This window comes from Serpula lacrymans, assembly GCF_000218685.1.
Source record: "Serpula lacrymans var. lacrymans S7.9 unplaced genomic scaffold SERLAscaffold_16, whole genome shotgun sequence".
Taxonomy (NCBI): domain Eukaryota; kingdom Fungi; phylum Basidiomycota; class Agaricomycetes; order Boletales; family Serpulaceae; genus Serpula; species Serpula lacrymans.
The window spans coordinates 826,932-843,628 of NW_006763305.1; the positions used below are offsets into that span (position 1 = coordinate 826,932).

The 16,697-nt window shown below is 46.2% G+C and overlaps 4 protein-coding genes across 4 annotated transcripts; 3 read left to right on the forward strand and 1 right to left on the reverse strand.

Annotated features, from left to right (window-relative positions):
- Window positions 1–571: 571 nt before the first annotated feature.
- Window positions 572–2,936, forward strand: SERLADRAFT_453634 (uncharacterized protein; the record flags this gene model as incomplete). The annotated part of the gene is made up of 12 exons (XM_007323758.1): window positions 572–593; window positions 658–700; window positions 849–1,102; window positions 1,158–1,222; window positions 1,286–1,468; window positions 1,534–1,615; window positions 1,667–1,774; window positions 1,845–1,926; window positions 1,980–2,090; window positions 2,141–2,222; window positions 2,282–2,569; window positions 2,637–2,936. The coding sequence occupies 12 exons, from the start codon at window positions 572–574 to the stop codon at window positions 2,715–2,717; spliced, it is 1,401 nt and encodes a 466-aa protein (XP_007323820.1).
- A 1,743-nt stretch (window positions 2,937–4,679) lies between these two features.
- On the forward strand, window positions 4,680–8,731 carry SERLADRAFT_363993 (glycoside hydrolase family 55 protein; the record flags this gene model as incomplete). Its single annotated transcript, XM_007323759.1, has 21 exons — window positions 4,680–4,936; window positions 4,995–5,048; window positions 5,099–5,131; window positions 5,195–5,310; window positions 5,364–5,424; window positions 5,482–5,630; window positions 5,679–5,700; window positions 5,763–5,779; window positions 5,833–5,922; window positions 5,975–5,998; window positions 6,054–6,091; window positions 6,143–6,187; window positions 6,238–6,669; window positions 6,732–6,960; window positions 7,016–7,102; window positions 7,226–7,338; window positions 7,393–7,513; window positions 7,632–7,708; window positions 7,768–7,903; window positions 7,971–7,996; window positions 8,052–8,731. The coding sequence occupies 21 exons, from the start codon at window positions 4,680–4,682 to the stop codon at window positions 8,253–8,255; spliced, it is 2,331 nt and encodes a 776-aa protein (XP_007323821.1).
- On the reverse strand, window positions 8,610–11,061 carry SERLADRAFT_341303 (uncharacterized protein; the record flags this gene model as incomplete). The annotated part of the gene is made up of 11 exons (XM_007323760.1): window positions 8,610–8,802; window positions 8,928–9,050; window positions 9,116–9,197; window positions 9,274–9,360; window positions 9,493–9,595; window positions 9,714–9,842; window positions 9,903–9,973; window positions 10,193–10,383; window positions 10,480–10,605; window positions 10,731–10,867; window positions 10,960–11,061. Coding segments are annotated over 11 exons (1,344 nt in total), but the record flags the coding sequence as incomplete, so codon positions are not given.
- Window positions 11,062–14,159: 3,098 nt separating this feature from the next.
- On the forward strand, window positions 14,160–16,692 carry SERLADRAFT_479395 (uncharacterized protein; the record flags this gene model as incomplete). Its single annotated transcript, XM_007323761.1, has 11 exons — window positions 14,160–14,320; window positions 14,371–14,453; window positions 14,505–14,591; window positions 14,644–14,703; window positions 14,765–14,824; window positions 14,882–15,039; window positions 15,099–15,119; window positions 15,167–15,494; window positions 15,533–16,206; window positions 16,273–16,491; window positions 16,553–16,692. The coding sequence occupies 8 exons, from the start codon at window positions 14,176–14,178 to the stop codon at window positions 15,492–15,494; spliced, it is 942 nt and encodes a 313-aa protein (XP_007323823.1).
- Window positions 16,693–16,697: the final 5 nt, after the last annotated feature.

Sequence of the window (16,697 nt, forward strand, 5' to 3'; positions counted from 1 at the left end):
TCAATAAATGGTGTGGAGATCCCTGATCCTCGTCTCGTGAAATTTGGGGTCAAGTTCGGCACCGTCGAAGAATTTGCAGAGTCCGTGAAGGCAAAGTACGTTTAGGTATCGAAGAAACTTGAAGCTTGCACATTGTAGATATGTAGTAGTTGTTAGTAGTTGTTTCTATCTAGTTTAGTATTGATTATATTGAGAGGGATAATAACTCCCTTCCGATTGGTCTGTATGAAAGGTCATATTGGGTCAAAACACATCCTTTCAAACCTGTGCGTCCTCACGCTCGCTATGTAATTTATAACGCGAGTCAGGTCAAGCATTGAGTTCGAGTCAAGTCAAACTCGCGCGACTTATTAACCTGAGAGAATTGATGAACGTCACGATCACGTGATGCAGTCACGGCGTGTTTCGTCACCAAAATTCACCTGACGTGACCTGCATTGTCTTTGTGATCGCTAACAGGCCTGGCGGCCCATAGGTGGCCTCATCAAGGATCATCCACAAAGACCAAAGACCACCTTTGCATGCTATACGCACACCATTTTGGATATTAGGGTTTTGTCGGCTGGAAGTCATGAAGTACCCCAAAGTTGTCGGTAAGTCGTGGTTAGTCGCGTTGGCACTCGAATCCTGATTATGAAAACTCGACTCGTGTTGTAGGTTATGAGCTTATTCAGAAAATTGGAGGTGGTGGGTTCTCGAGGTGAGCTCAACATCATGGTTACTGGTGGCAGTTCTCCGAAGAGTGTTGGCTGGCGGCAACTGCACTGTTGGGAACCTCTATATACATCGGTTCTGCACCTTCCCTATCTCGCAACTTCCACGTCAAACATCTGACATTGAATACATAGTGTATTCCGCGCAGTACACATAGAAAACCACGAGGTGGCCGCCTGTAAAGTCATCTCCCTTACCGAGCAAACAAGTGAGAAAGATCGCAAGATTATTGACAAGGAGATGAAAGTACATGCCGCGCTCAAACACAGAAACGTGCTCGAGTTCATCAACGCTGTCGTCGTAGAGCTGAAGTACAAGCATCATTATTTTCCTGGAATTTATATGTTACTGGAGTTGGCAGCTGGTGGGGATCTATTTGATAAAATAGGTGAGGGAGTGTTTACATCTCCTAGGAAGCATGATCGACTGATTACACTGTTCAGCCCCTGATGTTGGGGTTGGGGAAGATGTAGCTCACTATTACTTCAGTCAGTTGGTAGATGGCATGGTATGTTTCATTTATTTTGTCGCTCTTGAAATCCTCTGTATTCAAAGAATCGATCACCGTCAGGATTACATCCACAGCCAAGGAGTATGCCATCGAGATCTTAAGCCCGAAAACCTACTTTTAGATGCAGCTGGTACACTCAAGATCTCCGATTTTGGTCTCTCTGCAGTGTACAAGCTGAAAGAATCGGGGAAAACGCGTACTCTGAGTGAACGGTGTGGCAGTTTACCATATATAGCGCCTGAGGTAGGTCATTTGGTACTGTGAGGACCTCTCGACCCTTTAATAATGTAATCATATCTGGTCAACAGCTCAATATCGACAAGCCTTATCAAGCTGAACCGATCGATGCATGGGGCATGGGTGTGATACTGTTCACTCTCCTTGGGGGAAGTGCGTTATTAGTCTTCGTTTTCTAGTGTTTCTTCTACTAACACCAAATAGATACACCCTGGGACGAACCAACAAAACGCAGTCCCGAATATTGTCGTTATCTTTCTGGCAAGATATTTGATGAAGCACCATGGAATCGGTTTAGCGAGACATCTTTATGTATGTCTTTATCCGTGCCTAAAACCGATTCGTCGCTCATATGCACTTTCTGTTCGCCTTGTACTCAAAGCACTCATTTGTGGACTGCTTACTATTGATCCCGCAAGTAGAATGACCCTTCCGGATGTCTATCAGCATCCATGGTGCACAAGGTACTGGCACCATTTCTACACGGAACCATAAATCCCGCTCACACACATTATAGACCAAGTCAGCTTGCACAGCGTGGAGTAATTGCTCTCGCCGAAGAACTCACTCAGAACTTACGTGTATCTGGAGATCTGGGGTATGCAATACCAGAATCTGCTAATCCGAGGTAAGGTCCTGGTTACATGAGTCGGAGGTGCTTATTTTAAGTATGCACAGGGGCAACCAAGATGCAGATGGAGACGAAATGATGCTATCAGCAACATATCAATCTCAATTCACTCAATCTTTGCTTCTTTTTGTATGTACTGAATCTTTTGCCTCCAACACATGATTCTCACACTCATGATATTCACGCAGTCACAAACTCAATCAGGCCGCCGATATACACCTCAACTAACCCGCTTCTACGCTTCTCTCGGACCGGGCCTACTGATTAATCTGATCAAAGAAAGTTTGGACTCCTTAGGCGTGAAATACAAAGACGCACCTCCTGAAAATGCCAATTCGGATGGAAGAGGTGAAATTCTCAAACTGATTGTTGGTGGATATGACCGGAGAAAGATTATGTTTAAAGGATGGGTTGAACTGGAGAGATTCAACTATAGGGGGACAGAGGGAACGTTTTGTTTGATGAACCGGAATGAGGTTTGTACAAATTGCCTTTGCCTCCGGTAGTAAATGCTGAGCTGAACGGGCATGAAATTTAATTTAGGGTAATCCAATATCGTGGCGCCAGCTGTGGAAGTCATTAGTCAAGTCTCCAGCAGTCGATCCTCATGTGCTGAGGAAGTGAAATTGTGTTCCATCTATGTAGGGATTGGATATCGGATTTCTGAATATTTTTCAGTCATTAAGCGGTCTTGTTCGGAATACTTTAGTATTCATAGAGTGCGCCATTACCTTTGCTTGGTGTTGGGTGTAGGGCTATACTTTCTTTTCTATGTTCGTGCCAGACTATCATGCATTGTTCTTATCGAAAAAATCGTTTACCAAGTTACACAAATTCAATCTTCTACGAACTCGCGATATGAGCAGTGATGGTGTGTTAGTCTTCACATATAGTGACAAGATCTGGTTTATGGTCAGCATCTTCGAGTTGTCAGTGGTTTGAGCTAGAGATAAAAATATATAAAAAAACATATGATGAGCAGAAGCTCGAGGCATGCCAGTGCATGCCAGTGGTAGTCTCTCGAATTGTATTCAAATTATACTCACGCTCACTGACTCGGACGTCTCAGGCTCAGGCTACTATCCCTTCAAGTTTAGAATGGTATCTCGTCGCGCATCCAGGACTTTCGGTGATATAAAAAAGCCTTCTTTAACTTGTTTTTTGTATACTACCTAGGTACCTTTTATAAATCTTATCGCGCTGATTCGCAGGGGCTGTCCAGACACGCTGGCATCCTGGGACCGCACACTCAGGCCATTCCACAATCGCGGCAAGATAGGCTTATCAGGCCTTGTTGGTACTGAGCACTCACTTGACAGTCATGCGTTGATTCACTTTTTTCTTTCTGTCCTTTCACGCCGTCTTCGCACCGAAAGCACTCACAGGTACTCATATCTGTGATGAAGTGGCCAGTCACCTGAGGAATGTCGCATGGTTGTCCCAGGCTATCGAAGCTTATTGACAAGAAGAAATAGGCTGAAGGACTCGAGGAACTGAAAGCGTTCCTTACTACGTGGCAAGCCCAGCATGGAAGCTAAATAGCCTCAACGTCAAAACTTCCGTTTTCGGTGTCATCGTCTCCCAAATCTTGTTCAAGGACCTGAATTGTGACAATGTTCGATTCTGAAATCTATGGCGAAAGATGGTATCGATGTGACTGTTCGACGCCCTAACGCCGGACGTGGCAATCGCCCAGAACAAAGGTGGCCACCGTGGGGCGACTACGCCCGCCATTGGAACGCCTCCAGTTTCTTGTATACACGCGGTCAGAGTATACGTTTCCATCGTATTGGCATGAAACGTCTGACATTATCAAGTAGAGAACCGCTCATGTGATCGTCGTCGGGTCTTTTCATCTCTCTCTGCTTGGTTTTTCGTACCAGGGTCTCACAGGGGGTTCGCTATAACTGCTAAGCCGGATCTTCGTCGGAACTTAGCCCTGAACTTCCTTGAGATGTGAGTCCTTTAGTCTGCACGAGGGCTACGTTCAGCACTGTACCGGATCCAGTGGTAAACACAGTATATCGCATGCGCCAGGGGTAGCCCGTGAGCTCTTTATCATTGCTCTTTTGAGTTGCCCAGGACGTTCGAACCGCCTAGTCTGGCGCATATACGGTCAGCACCTTTTCAAAACTTTCAGCTGACCATGTAATTATCTTATGCAGATTCTGAGTGGGAAAAAGGTGTCATCGACGGGCATCTGCTATGTGGCTCTGACGTGGATGCGTAGATGCCAGCGCACACTTGCTAAATCGCACATCTGCCAGTCTTATCCTGCTATATCGAGCTTTTATTTCTCGTTTTCCAAGTGTTGTATACATGTCTTTTCAAGGCACTCTCGACGACTATTTGACTCCTGCACCATCAAGAAGCCCTCGTATCACGCGGAATTGCGATCACGGGCTGTCTTTTTACTCTTCCCTGGGCCCTTGATGACAATATACAAGGGTACATTGCTGGAGTCATCTGGGCCTATTTGCCTGAGTTGTGGGGCTATAAAGCTTAGCATGTTCCTTCACTTGATTTCCAGTGGCAAGCATTCACTTCATCTTCCTCTCGAACTGGTTTGTTATTCAACTAGAGATAATGTTCTCAAAAATATATCTGCTCCTGTTGAGCACAGTGCTTGGGTTGACTACCCAAGTATCTGGCCTCGGGTCATCGTGCTCGGCTCCTCTTGGAGGCGGGACCGCGTCTCCCTCAGACCCTTTCTGGATGGAGACCATCACTCACCAAGGAACGTCCGCATTCAACTCAAACCCCAGCAGCTATCAAGTCTTCCGCAATGTCAAGGACTTTGGTGCCAAAGGTGATGGTGTCACGGATGACACAGCTGCTATTAAGTACGCGGTCTGTACCATAATGTACGATAATTTTAGTGCTCATGCATCGATATCTTAGTTCTGCAATGTCGAGCGGAGGACGTTGTGGAGGCGGATCCTGCGCGTCATCGACGTAAGTGCCTCTACTACTTTGATTTCCATCTTGCTAACGGTGTTCGCCAGTCTTACGCCGGCTATCGTTTACTTTCCCTCTGGGTGAGCCCCAGCCTCTACATTCCGGGTTTGTCTTTGTCTTTGCTAAATTCTTCCCGTTTGTAGAACATATGTCGTCTCTTCAGCGATTGACATGTACTATTACACCCAGATGATCGGTGACGCCAAAAATCCTCCAACCCTTCTCGCCAGCTCAGGGTTCTCGGGTTTTGCAGTCATCGGTTAGTCCTCCACCTATACGTCCACGTGTGATTCACTTACAAAGTCGTTTTAGACGCGGATCCCTACGTTCCAAACGGTTACGGCGCTCAGTGGTACACTAACCAGGACAACTTGTAAGCTCGTAAATTACAGTTGACCCATCGTGTTTCTCAGTTCCCCTTCCTCCACAGCTATCGCTCTATCAGGAATCTTGTCATCGACCTTCGTCAAATGCCTGCAACTACTTCCGCTATCGGGTTGCATTGGCAGGTTTCTCAAGCCACGTCTTTGATGAACATAGTGGTTGAGATGTCCACCGCCTCTGGAAACTCGCATCAAGGTAAATTTCCCCAAATTCTACTTGTGTTACGCTGACTTTCCATCTCAGGCATGTTTATGGAAAACGGCAGGTAAGCAGCAATGAAGTCAACTTGAGCTGTCATTTGATTGATCATGCTTCTTTGAATACAAGCGGTGGTTTTATGGACGGTATGTTTGTTCTTCCACCCCATTTTAGCGGTATTCTTGAGCTTCACTGCCAGACCTGGTCTTCAACGGTGGTCAATATGGTATCCAGATCGGTAACCAGCAATTCACTGTTCGTAATCTAACGATCAACAATGCTCAAACTGGTAAGTAAATCGAGCTTGCAGTTTGAGTGGTTTATCTTATTCTTGCCTGCAGCTGTCTCTGGGATCTGGAATTGGGGTCAGTGATCTGAATATGGAATTCCCGGATATCCAGTGGCTAATAGTACTTTTAGGCTGGACTTTCCAAGGTGTCACTATCAACAACTGCCAGGTAAGCACCATGCTGAATAATGTTCTCGCATTCCATTCAACTGTATTACAGGTCGGTTTTGCCTTGGCCACTGGTGGAACATCTCAAGCAGATCAGGTGACGTCTACACGAAATTTTATCATTAAGGTTTGCTTATTTTCTCAAAGACTGTTGGCTCTGAAGCCATCATCGACGCCGTTGTAACCAACACCCCCATCTTCATCCAATCATCTGTTGCCAGCAATGGAAAACTTGCAGGTTCCCTCGTCTTGAACAACATCCAGTTAAACAATGTTCCCACTGCAGTTGGCGTCACTGGCGGTGCTGTCGTCCTGAACGGTGGGACTACGACTATCGCTTCCTGGGGACAAGGCAACGTCTTCAGTGGCACCAGCGGAAACGTCGCATTCACCCAGGGAAATATTCCCGCTGCCAACAAAGCTTCTTCCTTGCTTGATAGCTCGGGAAGAGTTTTCCAGAAAACTCACCCACAGTATGCTGCTTACGCGACGAGCCAGTTTGTCAGCGTGAAGTCTTCGGGTGCGAAGGGCGACGGTCATACGGACGATACCACCGTCATCCAAAACGTCATTAACGAGGTATGGACTGTTCTCGTCGATGCCAAGTACTACGATGCCTAATTCTTTGACTACTTTATTAGTATGCCGGATGCAAGATCATCTTCTTCGATGCCGGCACATACTACGTTACCAACACCATCACTGTCCCTGCCGGTGCCCAGATCGTGGGCGAAGCTTGGTCTGTGATCCTCGCTGGAGGAAGCGCGTTCTCGAACCAGGACAGCCCCACGGTCGTGTTCCAAGCTGGGACCACTGGCTCCCAGGGTGTTTTCGAGGTTACTGATATGATATTCTCCACTGCTGGTGCTGGTGCGTGATTTGCTTGTACCGTACACTTTTGGGCTTAGATAGTGTGTTGGAATAGCCCCTGGCGCTATTATGATAGAGTGGAACGTCCATGATCCCTCTGGTCAACAGGGTGCTGCTGGCATGTGGGATACACATCTTAGGTGTGTGCATTTTGTCTCAAGTTTCCTGTCAGTTGCTAATAACTTATTCGTATAGACTTGGTGGAGGTATGCTATTTACACGTTCAGCGGGAATCAAAAATAATGGTCTAACAATCGTATCGCAGCTGTCGGTACTAACATGCAATCTGGCCAGTGTCCGGCGGGATCTGAGAACGCTGCGTGCCAAGCTGCTTTCCTCGGTATACATCTCACTTCTGGATCTAGCGCATACTTCGAGGTACTTCGCCTCCCTAATTCCTATATATGTACCTGACCTGGTAAATCATTGTAGGGCACGTGGGTGTGGACTGCCGATCATGATCTAGACTCATCGACATCCACTCAGACCAGCATCTTCACTGGTCGCGGGATCCTTTCCCAGTCTGCGGGTCCCGTTTGGTTGATTGGCACTTGTGAGTCGCTGACTCATTTGATGATATATCTGTGAATGCTAACCTCATCTCCGTAGCATGTGAGCTTTGAGTTTTGACGGACGCTAGGAAACAATATACTTAATTTATGTACTTTTAGCTGAGCACGCTGCCCTCTATCAATACAACCTGGCTGGCGCACAGGACCACTGGATCGGGTTCGCTCAAACGGAGACGGTCAGTTGTGTACCGTGCTTGCGAGCAGTACAATTTCTGACCGAGTAATGTCTTTCTAGCCGTACTACCAGCCCACCCCCGCCGCACCTGCACCATTCTTCACGGACAGCGCGTACAATGACCCCACGTTCTCCAGCTCAATTAATACCGCCTGGGGAATGTACATTGAGACTTCGCAAAATATCGTGTTGTTCGGTGCGTTCTTCACCCCCCTCTTTCCTCTTGCATCCCATTAGCTAATTTACTATTTAATAATCAATAGGTGCCGGATTTTACAACTTCTTTCAGGTCCATTCCTCCCTTCATTTAGCAAGCACACACGCGGGACTAACTATTTCTTCAGAACTATGGCCAATCCTGCCTGACTAGCAACTCGTGCCAAACCCAGATCTTTAACATTGACTCTGCCTCCGCCGCAAGTGTTGGCGTATACAGTGTTTCGACGATCGGTTCGACATACCAGCTGAGTGTCGCTCAAAACGGTGTCGTCACCGCCAGCAGCAACCTTGATGGATACCAAGACACGCTAACTGCATGGAGCACGTAATACACCTCGGAGAGTTTTAACTTTTTGGTGCCTGTTTATTTAAGTACGAGGTTTATGGGTTTTTTCTCCTTGTGGTTTTTTCTATTTAAACTTGTATTTTAACATTTGGATATGGAAGCATTAGGGTTGTATCAATGTTATGCGCAAAATAAATTAAACACTTTGCCATATAATCCTGTTGGAAGTGCCAAGACTAGGAATGGGCTATTCTGATGCCCTGTCGAAGGTCTTTGAACTTTACGATACAACCATTTATAAATTGGCATTGACTGACGAGAAAGAGAGCAATACAACTGCCCCCATAAGGTTTCTGCGGTAGATCATCTCACCTTATCCATATCAACGAAGCCACCTTAACAGCTCCTTCCGCCACTCCCCCCTCTTCTGAAACACAGCCGCAAACGGTTCCGGATGCAAATTCACACTATCTGTGAACTTCATCGTATCAATTTTGTCCTTCGGGTCCTCGGAAATACGGAAAGCCCAGAGGAGATGTGCGGTGGCGATGAAGAGGGCGTGGTTGGCGAGGTCTTGGCCTGGGCATGCTCTGTTTACGGATTGGAGCGTATGTAAATGAAGAAGGAGATACGAGTGTAAATTGCAAGTGCGCGCGTTAGAGAGTTTGTAAGAAACGAGGGATTGTCAAAATCATAAAAAACAAGAAACGCCCACCTCTGACCAAACCCGTAATTGAAAAACTTCATATCATCCCTGAGCCGTCCTGCCTTGTCGAGCCACCGAAGCGGATTGAAGTCATCTGGCTTTGGAAATACGTCTGGATCGTGTGCAATTGCCCTGTTAGACATCAAAATTTGGGCTTAGTGCTCAGGGCAGCATGATAGTGTAAGACAAAGACTCACCAATGATTTCCGACGACGATCGCACCCTTGGGGATAACATATTTCTTCCATATGATGTCCTTTGTAGCCCGGTGTGGGTAGCCTGTCGAGATGATCAGTTGATGAATTGTGTTAGGGAGTGTTCAGGGGGACCGAAAGGAAGAGGAGAGAGAATGTACCTCTGACAGTAACAGGCCTCCATCGGAATGATTCGAGCATGAACGCCATGGTCATCGGGAGCGCCTTTTCATCGTCAAACGTCGGGGCTTTTGTCGTCGAGTGAAGATCATTTTTTTTTTCGTATGGGGAAAAATATGGGGGAAATATCAGTTGATTGTTAGAAATTGGAGCCTGACCCAGGAAGCCAATAAACACACAAAGACAAAAAAAATACCCACCTCTTTTATCCCCAACGACCCGATCAAGTTCCTCTTGCACATGCGTCTGCGCCAAAGGATGCGTGGCAGCTGCCATAATGATGATGCTGATGGCAGACGCTATCTTTCAGTAGTTTTCATTTTTCATGGGGTCCAGTCGGAGATGGGAAAGGAGGGCTGAATTAGTATCTTTTATCACTCCCCAGTATACATGGTTTCACTCAAGGAAACTACAAACTCACCGTGTCAGCCCCAGCGCCAAACATACTCCCAACGAGGCACGCAAGCTCATCGTCGCTCAGCCCGTCTTCGGGGTTGGATTGTTGAGAGAGGAGATGGGTGGTAAAGCATGGTGCAGCGGTGTTACTTCGCTGTACGAAACGAGAGCTCGAGTGAACACATGTTGAAAGTAAGACACGCAAGATACGTACCGAGTTCCCTCTAACTGAATCCACCATCGACTTATGAAACTGTCCCTCCTCTACGTGCCACTTATGAAGCTCTTCCAGCTCTGACGCGGTCAAACTCACATTACCGTATCCGTAATCAAAAATATAATCGTGGTCGTGGTCAGGTCTGGTATGTATTGTGCTCTCATCCTCGGTTGAGGTGCTACAGTTCACACTCGCATTCACATCCACTTTCGCGTTCGACGTCTTTCTCAGGCTTGATTCGAGGTTTATTTTCTTTCCCTTAGTCTTGCCCCTTCCTACACTTCCACTGACATTCATTCTATCATCATGTCTACTCAAGCCCCCATACCTCGTTTTCCAAGAGCCAGGGGAAGGCTGGAGGAGAGTGGGGAGGCGCTCAAGGAGGCGAGAGGCAAATGTCGCTTGCATGTCGGCGACGTGGCCGGAGGAGGAGGTGCAGTATGCGTAGGCGAGAGTGTGGATTAGGGTGGTGGCGTAGCTGGAGAGGAGTTAGGTGGGGAACTCAGGTGGGATAGAAGAGAGACAGGAGGGGAAGAAAGAGAGTGAGTGAGAGAGTGAGAGAAATGGAACACACCTTCTAGTAAGTTTATGGTGCTCATTCGGTTCAAGTGAGATAGTGAACATGAGGATTCCGGAAGCCTGGAATAGAGCATGTTTGTGGTTCTCGATAGCATCGCCTTGGAAGAAGTCGTGCATGGCTCTAGTTTCATGAATTCGTGTAGTATACACCATTTAAGGTGTAATGATGGATGGACAGAGACAAGATAGCCGGACGCTGGTGAATAGAACTGGGGGTGGGAAGCTAAGGCTGAATGTGAAACTCACCGGCGTAGTTTATTAAGTGTAGGACCGGAGTGTATATCGTGAACTCTCATACCGCTCTCGAGAGTCTCTCCAGCAGAGACAAAGTAAGGTCTATCAGCAAGTGACGCGCTTTCGCGTTCCATGATTTCCACCGCAGCCTACATTCCACACACGCACGCACATTCACATTGCCAGTGCCAGTGAGACCGAATATGATATGGAAATTAGGACGCGAGGATGTGAAACACACCTGATGACGGCCTATGACAACGTACACGGCCCCACCTCTACGCAGCGAAAAGACAGGCCCGTAGTGTTTTGTCCATTGTGCGACCTTGAAAGGTGCGCTGGGAGACATGTTGGGGGTGGGTAAATATAACCATTATCTACCAGGATACTTACATGGATGTGGAGAAGGTCTTTTTTGACCAAATCCAGTGGGTGGATGGGCCTGGTGGGAGGGGGAGGTCGTTGGGAGTATTAGTGGCGAAGAGGCTGGAGGCGAAGGTAGCAAAGATAGATGCTATATTGTTGTAGAGTGGTAGAAGGTGCTGTTCTGGTTTCATGTTTGCAGCATGTCGATTTCTATCAGACTATATAGCACCGGCCCATAACGTTGGTTACTGCGACTGCAAATATGCTGTGAACACAGTAACAACGATTGACATGCGTGAGAACGTTTGCCAGTGACGCTGCCAGATATTTCTCGACCATGGCATTCGTATGATCGTCGTATATCTTTATATCTGAGAAAACCCATGAAAGCTATTGCAGGTAAGTACTAGCCAGTCTGCGCGCACAGATGCAAAGCTTACATTTCACGGAAACTCCTCATACGCTTTCTAGTGTTGCTCCATGGATGTTATAGTGTTGATACTTGATATGATGATCATGGATAATTCAGCGTCCGAAACAGACTTCTCAAGTTAAACCGGCGTAGAGAATGCAGCAAAACGTACACAATCCTCTCTGGAAGTATGTTTGACGTCGAATCGCACATGTGCATGAGCGGTCTTACGTCGTGGCCAAATCAGTCTGGTAGGTCCAGTAGTGCAACACTAACTTGAAGGTGAAAGATACATGCTGTCAGTATACACAATCGACGCTCATCAATATCTAATTATGATCCCTATACTTCAATACTATTTTCGCGTCAAGCTCAGAAATATAATTATAGCGGCTCAAAGAGCATGCGGCATTCATTACATCCAACATCAAGGCACTTTCCCCTGTAGAAAGCAAGAGCGTCAATGCTCCATCCCTCACCTTCCCTGTCAGAAGATGTCAAAATAGCGTACACCTCACGAAGAAGGTCTCAGATCTCACTTTTGTATCGTTTAATCCAACTGTGACTAACTTTACCAATAATTTAAATACAAAGGTGCGTTACATCCTGGGAGAGCCTACCAAGCCGCTATTGGTATTTTATTTCGCAGCTGGCTCAGTCAATCATGGTATAACCATAGTCTTCATTTTTTATTTTTCCATTGATCCCCTAGGCTGAGCCAGTTCGAGAGGGGAGCGGGAACCCTACACCTGATCGACTTTCCCCCTGTATTTCTTGCTTTATTTATCTGCATACCGTTGTTTCCAGGATTCGTCTTTTAAATTTGCTTGTTTTTTCATGCGTCCAACTTATGCCCAATTTGTAGGCTCTTCAAGAGATTAAATACAACGTTCGCGGGTGTGAAGACCTCGGCATGGGGAACAAGCCTGTGAGGTCAAGGATAGCTTACCATATCAATGCACGCCACTTCGAGGACGGGGACCAGATGACGGTCCGCAAAGCGTGGTTGCAAATAAGCAAGAAGCACACCATTTAGTGCCTGACCTGACCTTACTTTAGATCATCTCTGTGCATTTGGATCGGCCATGATGGGTGTGTAGCTGGCATGGTCTACAGATTGTGAAGGATATATCAGGTTCGTAGGCCGTGTCTCCCACCGCGAGCTCGCTGCAAAAGATAGCCCGTGGGTCTTACGATTGAAAGGAGTGCAGAGGGGAGTCACTGTATATTAGGTGGGACTGCGACGGAGAGCTGATTAGATAGTGGTGGCTATGTGGTAAAAGTTTAAGGCTGTTTCCTGTTTGTGGCTGTCATGGCTTCACTGACACTGGCATGATTGTACAGTGGTCGGTTGGTTACGCTGTTACGGTTGGAATGCCAGCGACGGCATCGGATTTCTTTCGACGACCAACGATTTCGATAGGTCTCTTTGAATATTTCTGAGGGTGTGACCATACCAATAAAGATGTATGATTGAATCAACCTCGGGTCTCAGGCTTCCTGTCATCATGATAAATTGTTGGCCCAACCGTTGCATCAATGTAAGATTTTTTGATCTGTCCGAACTTCTTGCGATGGTGGCGGTAGTTGCCATTCCCACACCTTTCTAAAATGTCCTGAACAGTAACTCAGGCTTTAGTCTCCACTTCAAGATTCGGAAAACTCAATATTTTTGAACGCATGTTGCGTGGTTCGTTCACAGATGCTATCATTGGCCTTCAATATGGTGGACCATTCACGAACTGACGGGTTTACATCAAATTTCATCATTGATAGTAGCAAGTGAATATCTTCGTTACAATCCCATCGGTTACCCACTAGGCACTGATTCACTTTTTTCAGCATGAGGCAATGTCTTTTTACGCAAAGCTATGTGTACCAGATCACTAGCATGCCAAATCTTCAACTTACGACTATCTGTTGGGTCCTTCTGATTCCAGCAACAAGCACAGCATATCAGTGGCTCGGAGTTTAATGTACTATCGTTGATTCAGGTAGTATAAAATACGATTCAAATACCTTTGGAAAGTGCCTTACTATATCGCTACTCCCCCAAAGCCGCCTGAGCTTACAATGGATAATTCAGGGTTAGTATTTGCTTGTACCAATAAGTAAGTATACGCCCTTACCTTACACACAACGTGTTACCGTGCTCACTTTTTGCAGTTATAGCGCAATTGGATTAGAATTGGATAACCTATCCCTACCAGATTTCTTTTGGAATTTCTACCCTTCAAATTATGCCACTCTATATTCTCAAGATATCACATCGCCTTCGGTGAACCCGTATGCTCCTTGGCTTATGTTTCTTGTTTGAAGTACTTCCTGAATGCAGTGTAGGGACATGTTTATTGTGGGTAATTTGAGACCCCATCCAGTCTGATGGAACTAACTGGACTGGTGTCAGGGCCTCGGCTATGGGTTCAGCTTTGTTTTTTTTGGAATCCTTGTCGTTCAGGGTTGTAAGGGCACCATCTCTTCATTATATCGCTATTTATAAAATTTCCGTGTTGCAGTCATATATCAAACAAGATTCCCCAGCGATACAAAGGCGATGAAATGCTTTGGTGGGTTCTGCCTCCCAATAAATTACAAAATAGGACCTCTTGATAAAGCCCTCTAGTCTGTGCGATCCTCCTTCTGGAAACTTTAAGCTTCGTGTTTACTCTTGTCGGATTTATGGATGGATTGTCTCGTTTATGTCTTGCATGTTCCATCTATCCATCTGTGGAGGGGCAGCTTTCCCCTTTATCATGTGGAGGTTATCCTTCCGCACCAGAGCCTGTATGGTCATACGTAGGCCTTTCAGCTCTAACAGGTTTGAGTATGTCGCTTCCCCACCTTTTGAATCTGTTTTCTGAACAGTGGGGCTAGTATCTTCTATGGTACACGGCTTTTTTTGCTGGAGACTTTGGGTCATCAGCAAGTCGTTTATTGTACCCTGCTTGGTCATGATGGTGAGCCAATGGATAACAATCATCTTATCTCTTGCATAATGAAGTTTTTAGATATCGTTACTTCAATGCATAATGGTAATATATGATGCCGTTCACAGCATCAGCGAAGTAGAACAAATCGAAGTAGGTGTAGGTGTAGTAAGTGCCTCATTTTGCTTGTGAAGACTGTCGATGGCAATGTTTTCTGCAGTCTTACAACCCACAACAAACAGACTATCTGGGCGGAACCTCAGCTGCCTGGGGTGACTATGTATGTGCCAAGGCATCTTAATGATACGCCATTCTGACAAGAAACATTTTCACAACACTAGTTGTGGCTAGGTGGCAGTCTTGTGTGCGATTTGATAATCACCATACAAACAACCAGACTGGTCAGTACATCCCTAACATGTTCATTCTTCAACTCTACATTGTTCAATGATCTCTAGCTTTTTAAAAATAAATCTGCTTCGGAATTCAAAAAGACAAAATCGCTCCTCACCAAGCTTATTAAACTGACCATCGAGACTGGAATGGTTACCAGTGTAGCCACATTGGTAGAGTTGATGATGGCCGTAAAACTACCCGCTTTTTATCACTTTCTAATGTACGACTGTTGTCAATTTCTTCAACCAAGTTCTTGCTGACTTTTTGTTGATATTCCAGATTTTATTCACTTTCTAAATTGTATGATGTCTACCTTATCACCGTGCCCGCACTAATGGGATTTGCAGATATGCTAACTGCATGATGGCTACTCTAAACGCTCGACTGGTATTACGCAGTGACACGGATCAGCTCCAAGTCACAACAGCACTCTTTGAGGCACCTCACCGGAACGAAGCTTTATCTTCGCCACTACGCTTTCGACAGGAATGTCAACAGTGTCGCTGTCGGATAGCCAACTCAGTCGCAGATGACGAGCCAAAGCCTTTCTCAGAGAGCGAGGACATTGGATCCCGCGATCATGAAACTCTGCCTACGTTTTCAAGGTCAACCTTCCGAGGATCTGAAATCATAATCATCGAACCACCCCTATCTGAAAGCTCGACGGAAGATTGATACATGTTCCATATTGTGCAATACGTGGGGTTGGTACTGGCGTTCATTGGCGGATTATTTATATACTATCCTTGTACTACGTCATAAAATGAGCTGCATCACCAAGCATGCTCTCGTGGATAACTGTGAAATCACAAGCTCCGATTTGAAATATCAAATGAAGCTTGAGGCCACAAGACTATTTGGTTTTTAGAGAGTTGGCGCTCTTGCTGTTGTTGGAAAATAAAATTTGCTCATAAGGTGGCTACCATGACAATGTAAAGTCTCTTGCGTCCTAGCGCGAGTGCGTCGTGGGACGCAAGCTTGAGTACTAACAGGGAAAGGCTGTATTGGTTTTGAGAAGCAACGGCTTTGGGAGTCATTGTGAGTTGTGGACCCGCCAATGAACTCGAAAGAGTCGAAGTCGTGCCAGAAGTGAGTCAGTGTAGTACTGGCACGATCGATATTGTCAGCGAGAAGTGCGATGCTCATCATGGGCAGTGGTGATCTCCTTGACATCCGGTTACAACTTGTAACTCGCGCGAGACTAGGCGTTCAAGGTTTCAAGTTCATGCGTGTGCAGAATGTTCGCGGGTGCGCCTGCTAGCATCGCTATGATGACGGACAGGTCAGGCAACGTATCATTGTTAGCACTGGTGAATTTCTTGTCGTTTTCTACCGATGAAAAGTGAACATGTCTGTCTTGCTGACCGCCATCGTAAACAGACCGGGGCTATGGAGGTGGTAAAGTCTAGTACGTTAATTTCTTGGCCTTTCCCTACCTGAATTTAACGCTTGCCTTGTAGTTGATGCTGCGAACGAATTGAACCCTCCTCCTCGGTTGTAGCAACCTCTTCCACGAGGCGTTCGTGGTGCAGGAACTCCGAACCCGGCCATGGCCACCGTTCACCTGCTTTACTATGATAGTGTCAAAGGGAAGCGTGTTCCAGGGACCAAGCACCGCACGGACACGTTGGCAGATTATGAAGTCGGATACTGGTAAAGTGATCGCTGATCGCTAGAGAACGAGAATTCGAAGTAAGCTAGATGATAAAGGCCACAGGAAGGAAGTAACGTGCCAAGTATTCGGAAGAAGGATAAAGTTCTAGTTGTACTATATATAAGACAGATCAAGCAATATCCAGATTGTGCTCGGATTCCTTGACTACACAGTTTACTCCCTGCGTCCCATGTATCCTACACAAGTGTCATCAGCTTGAAGGT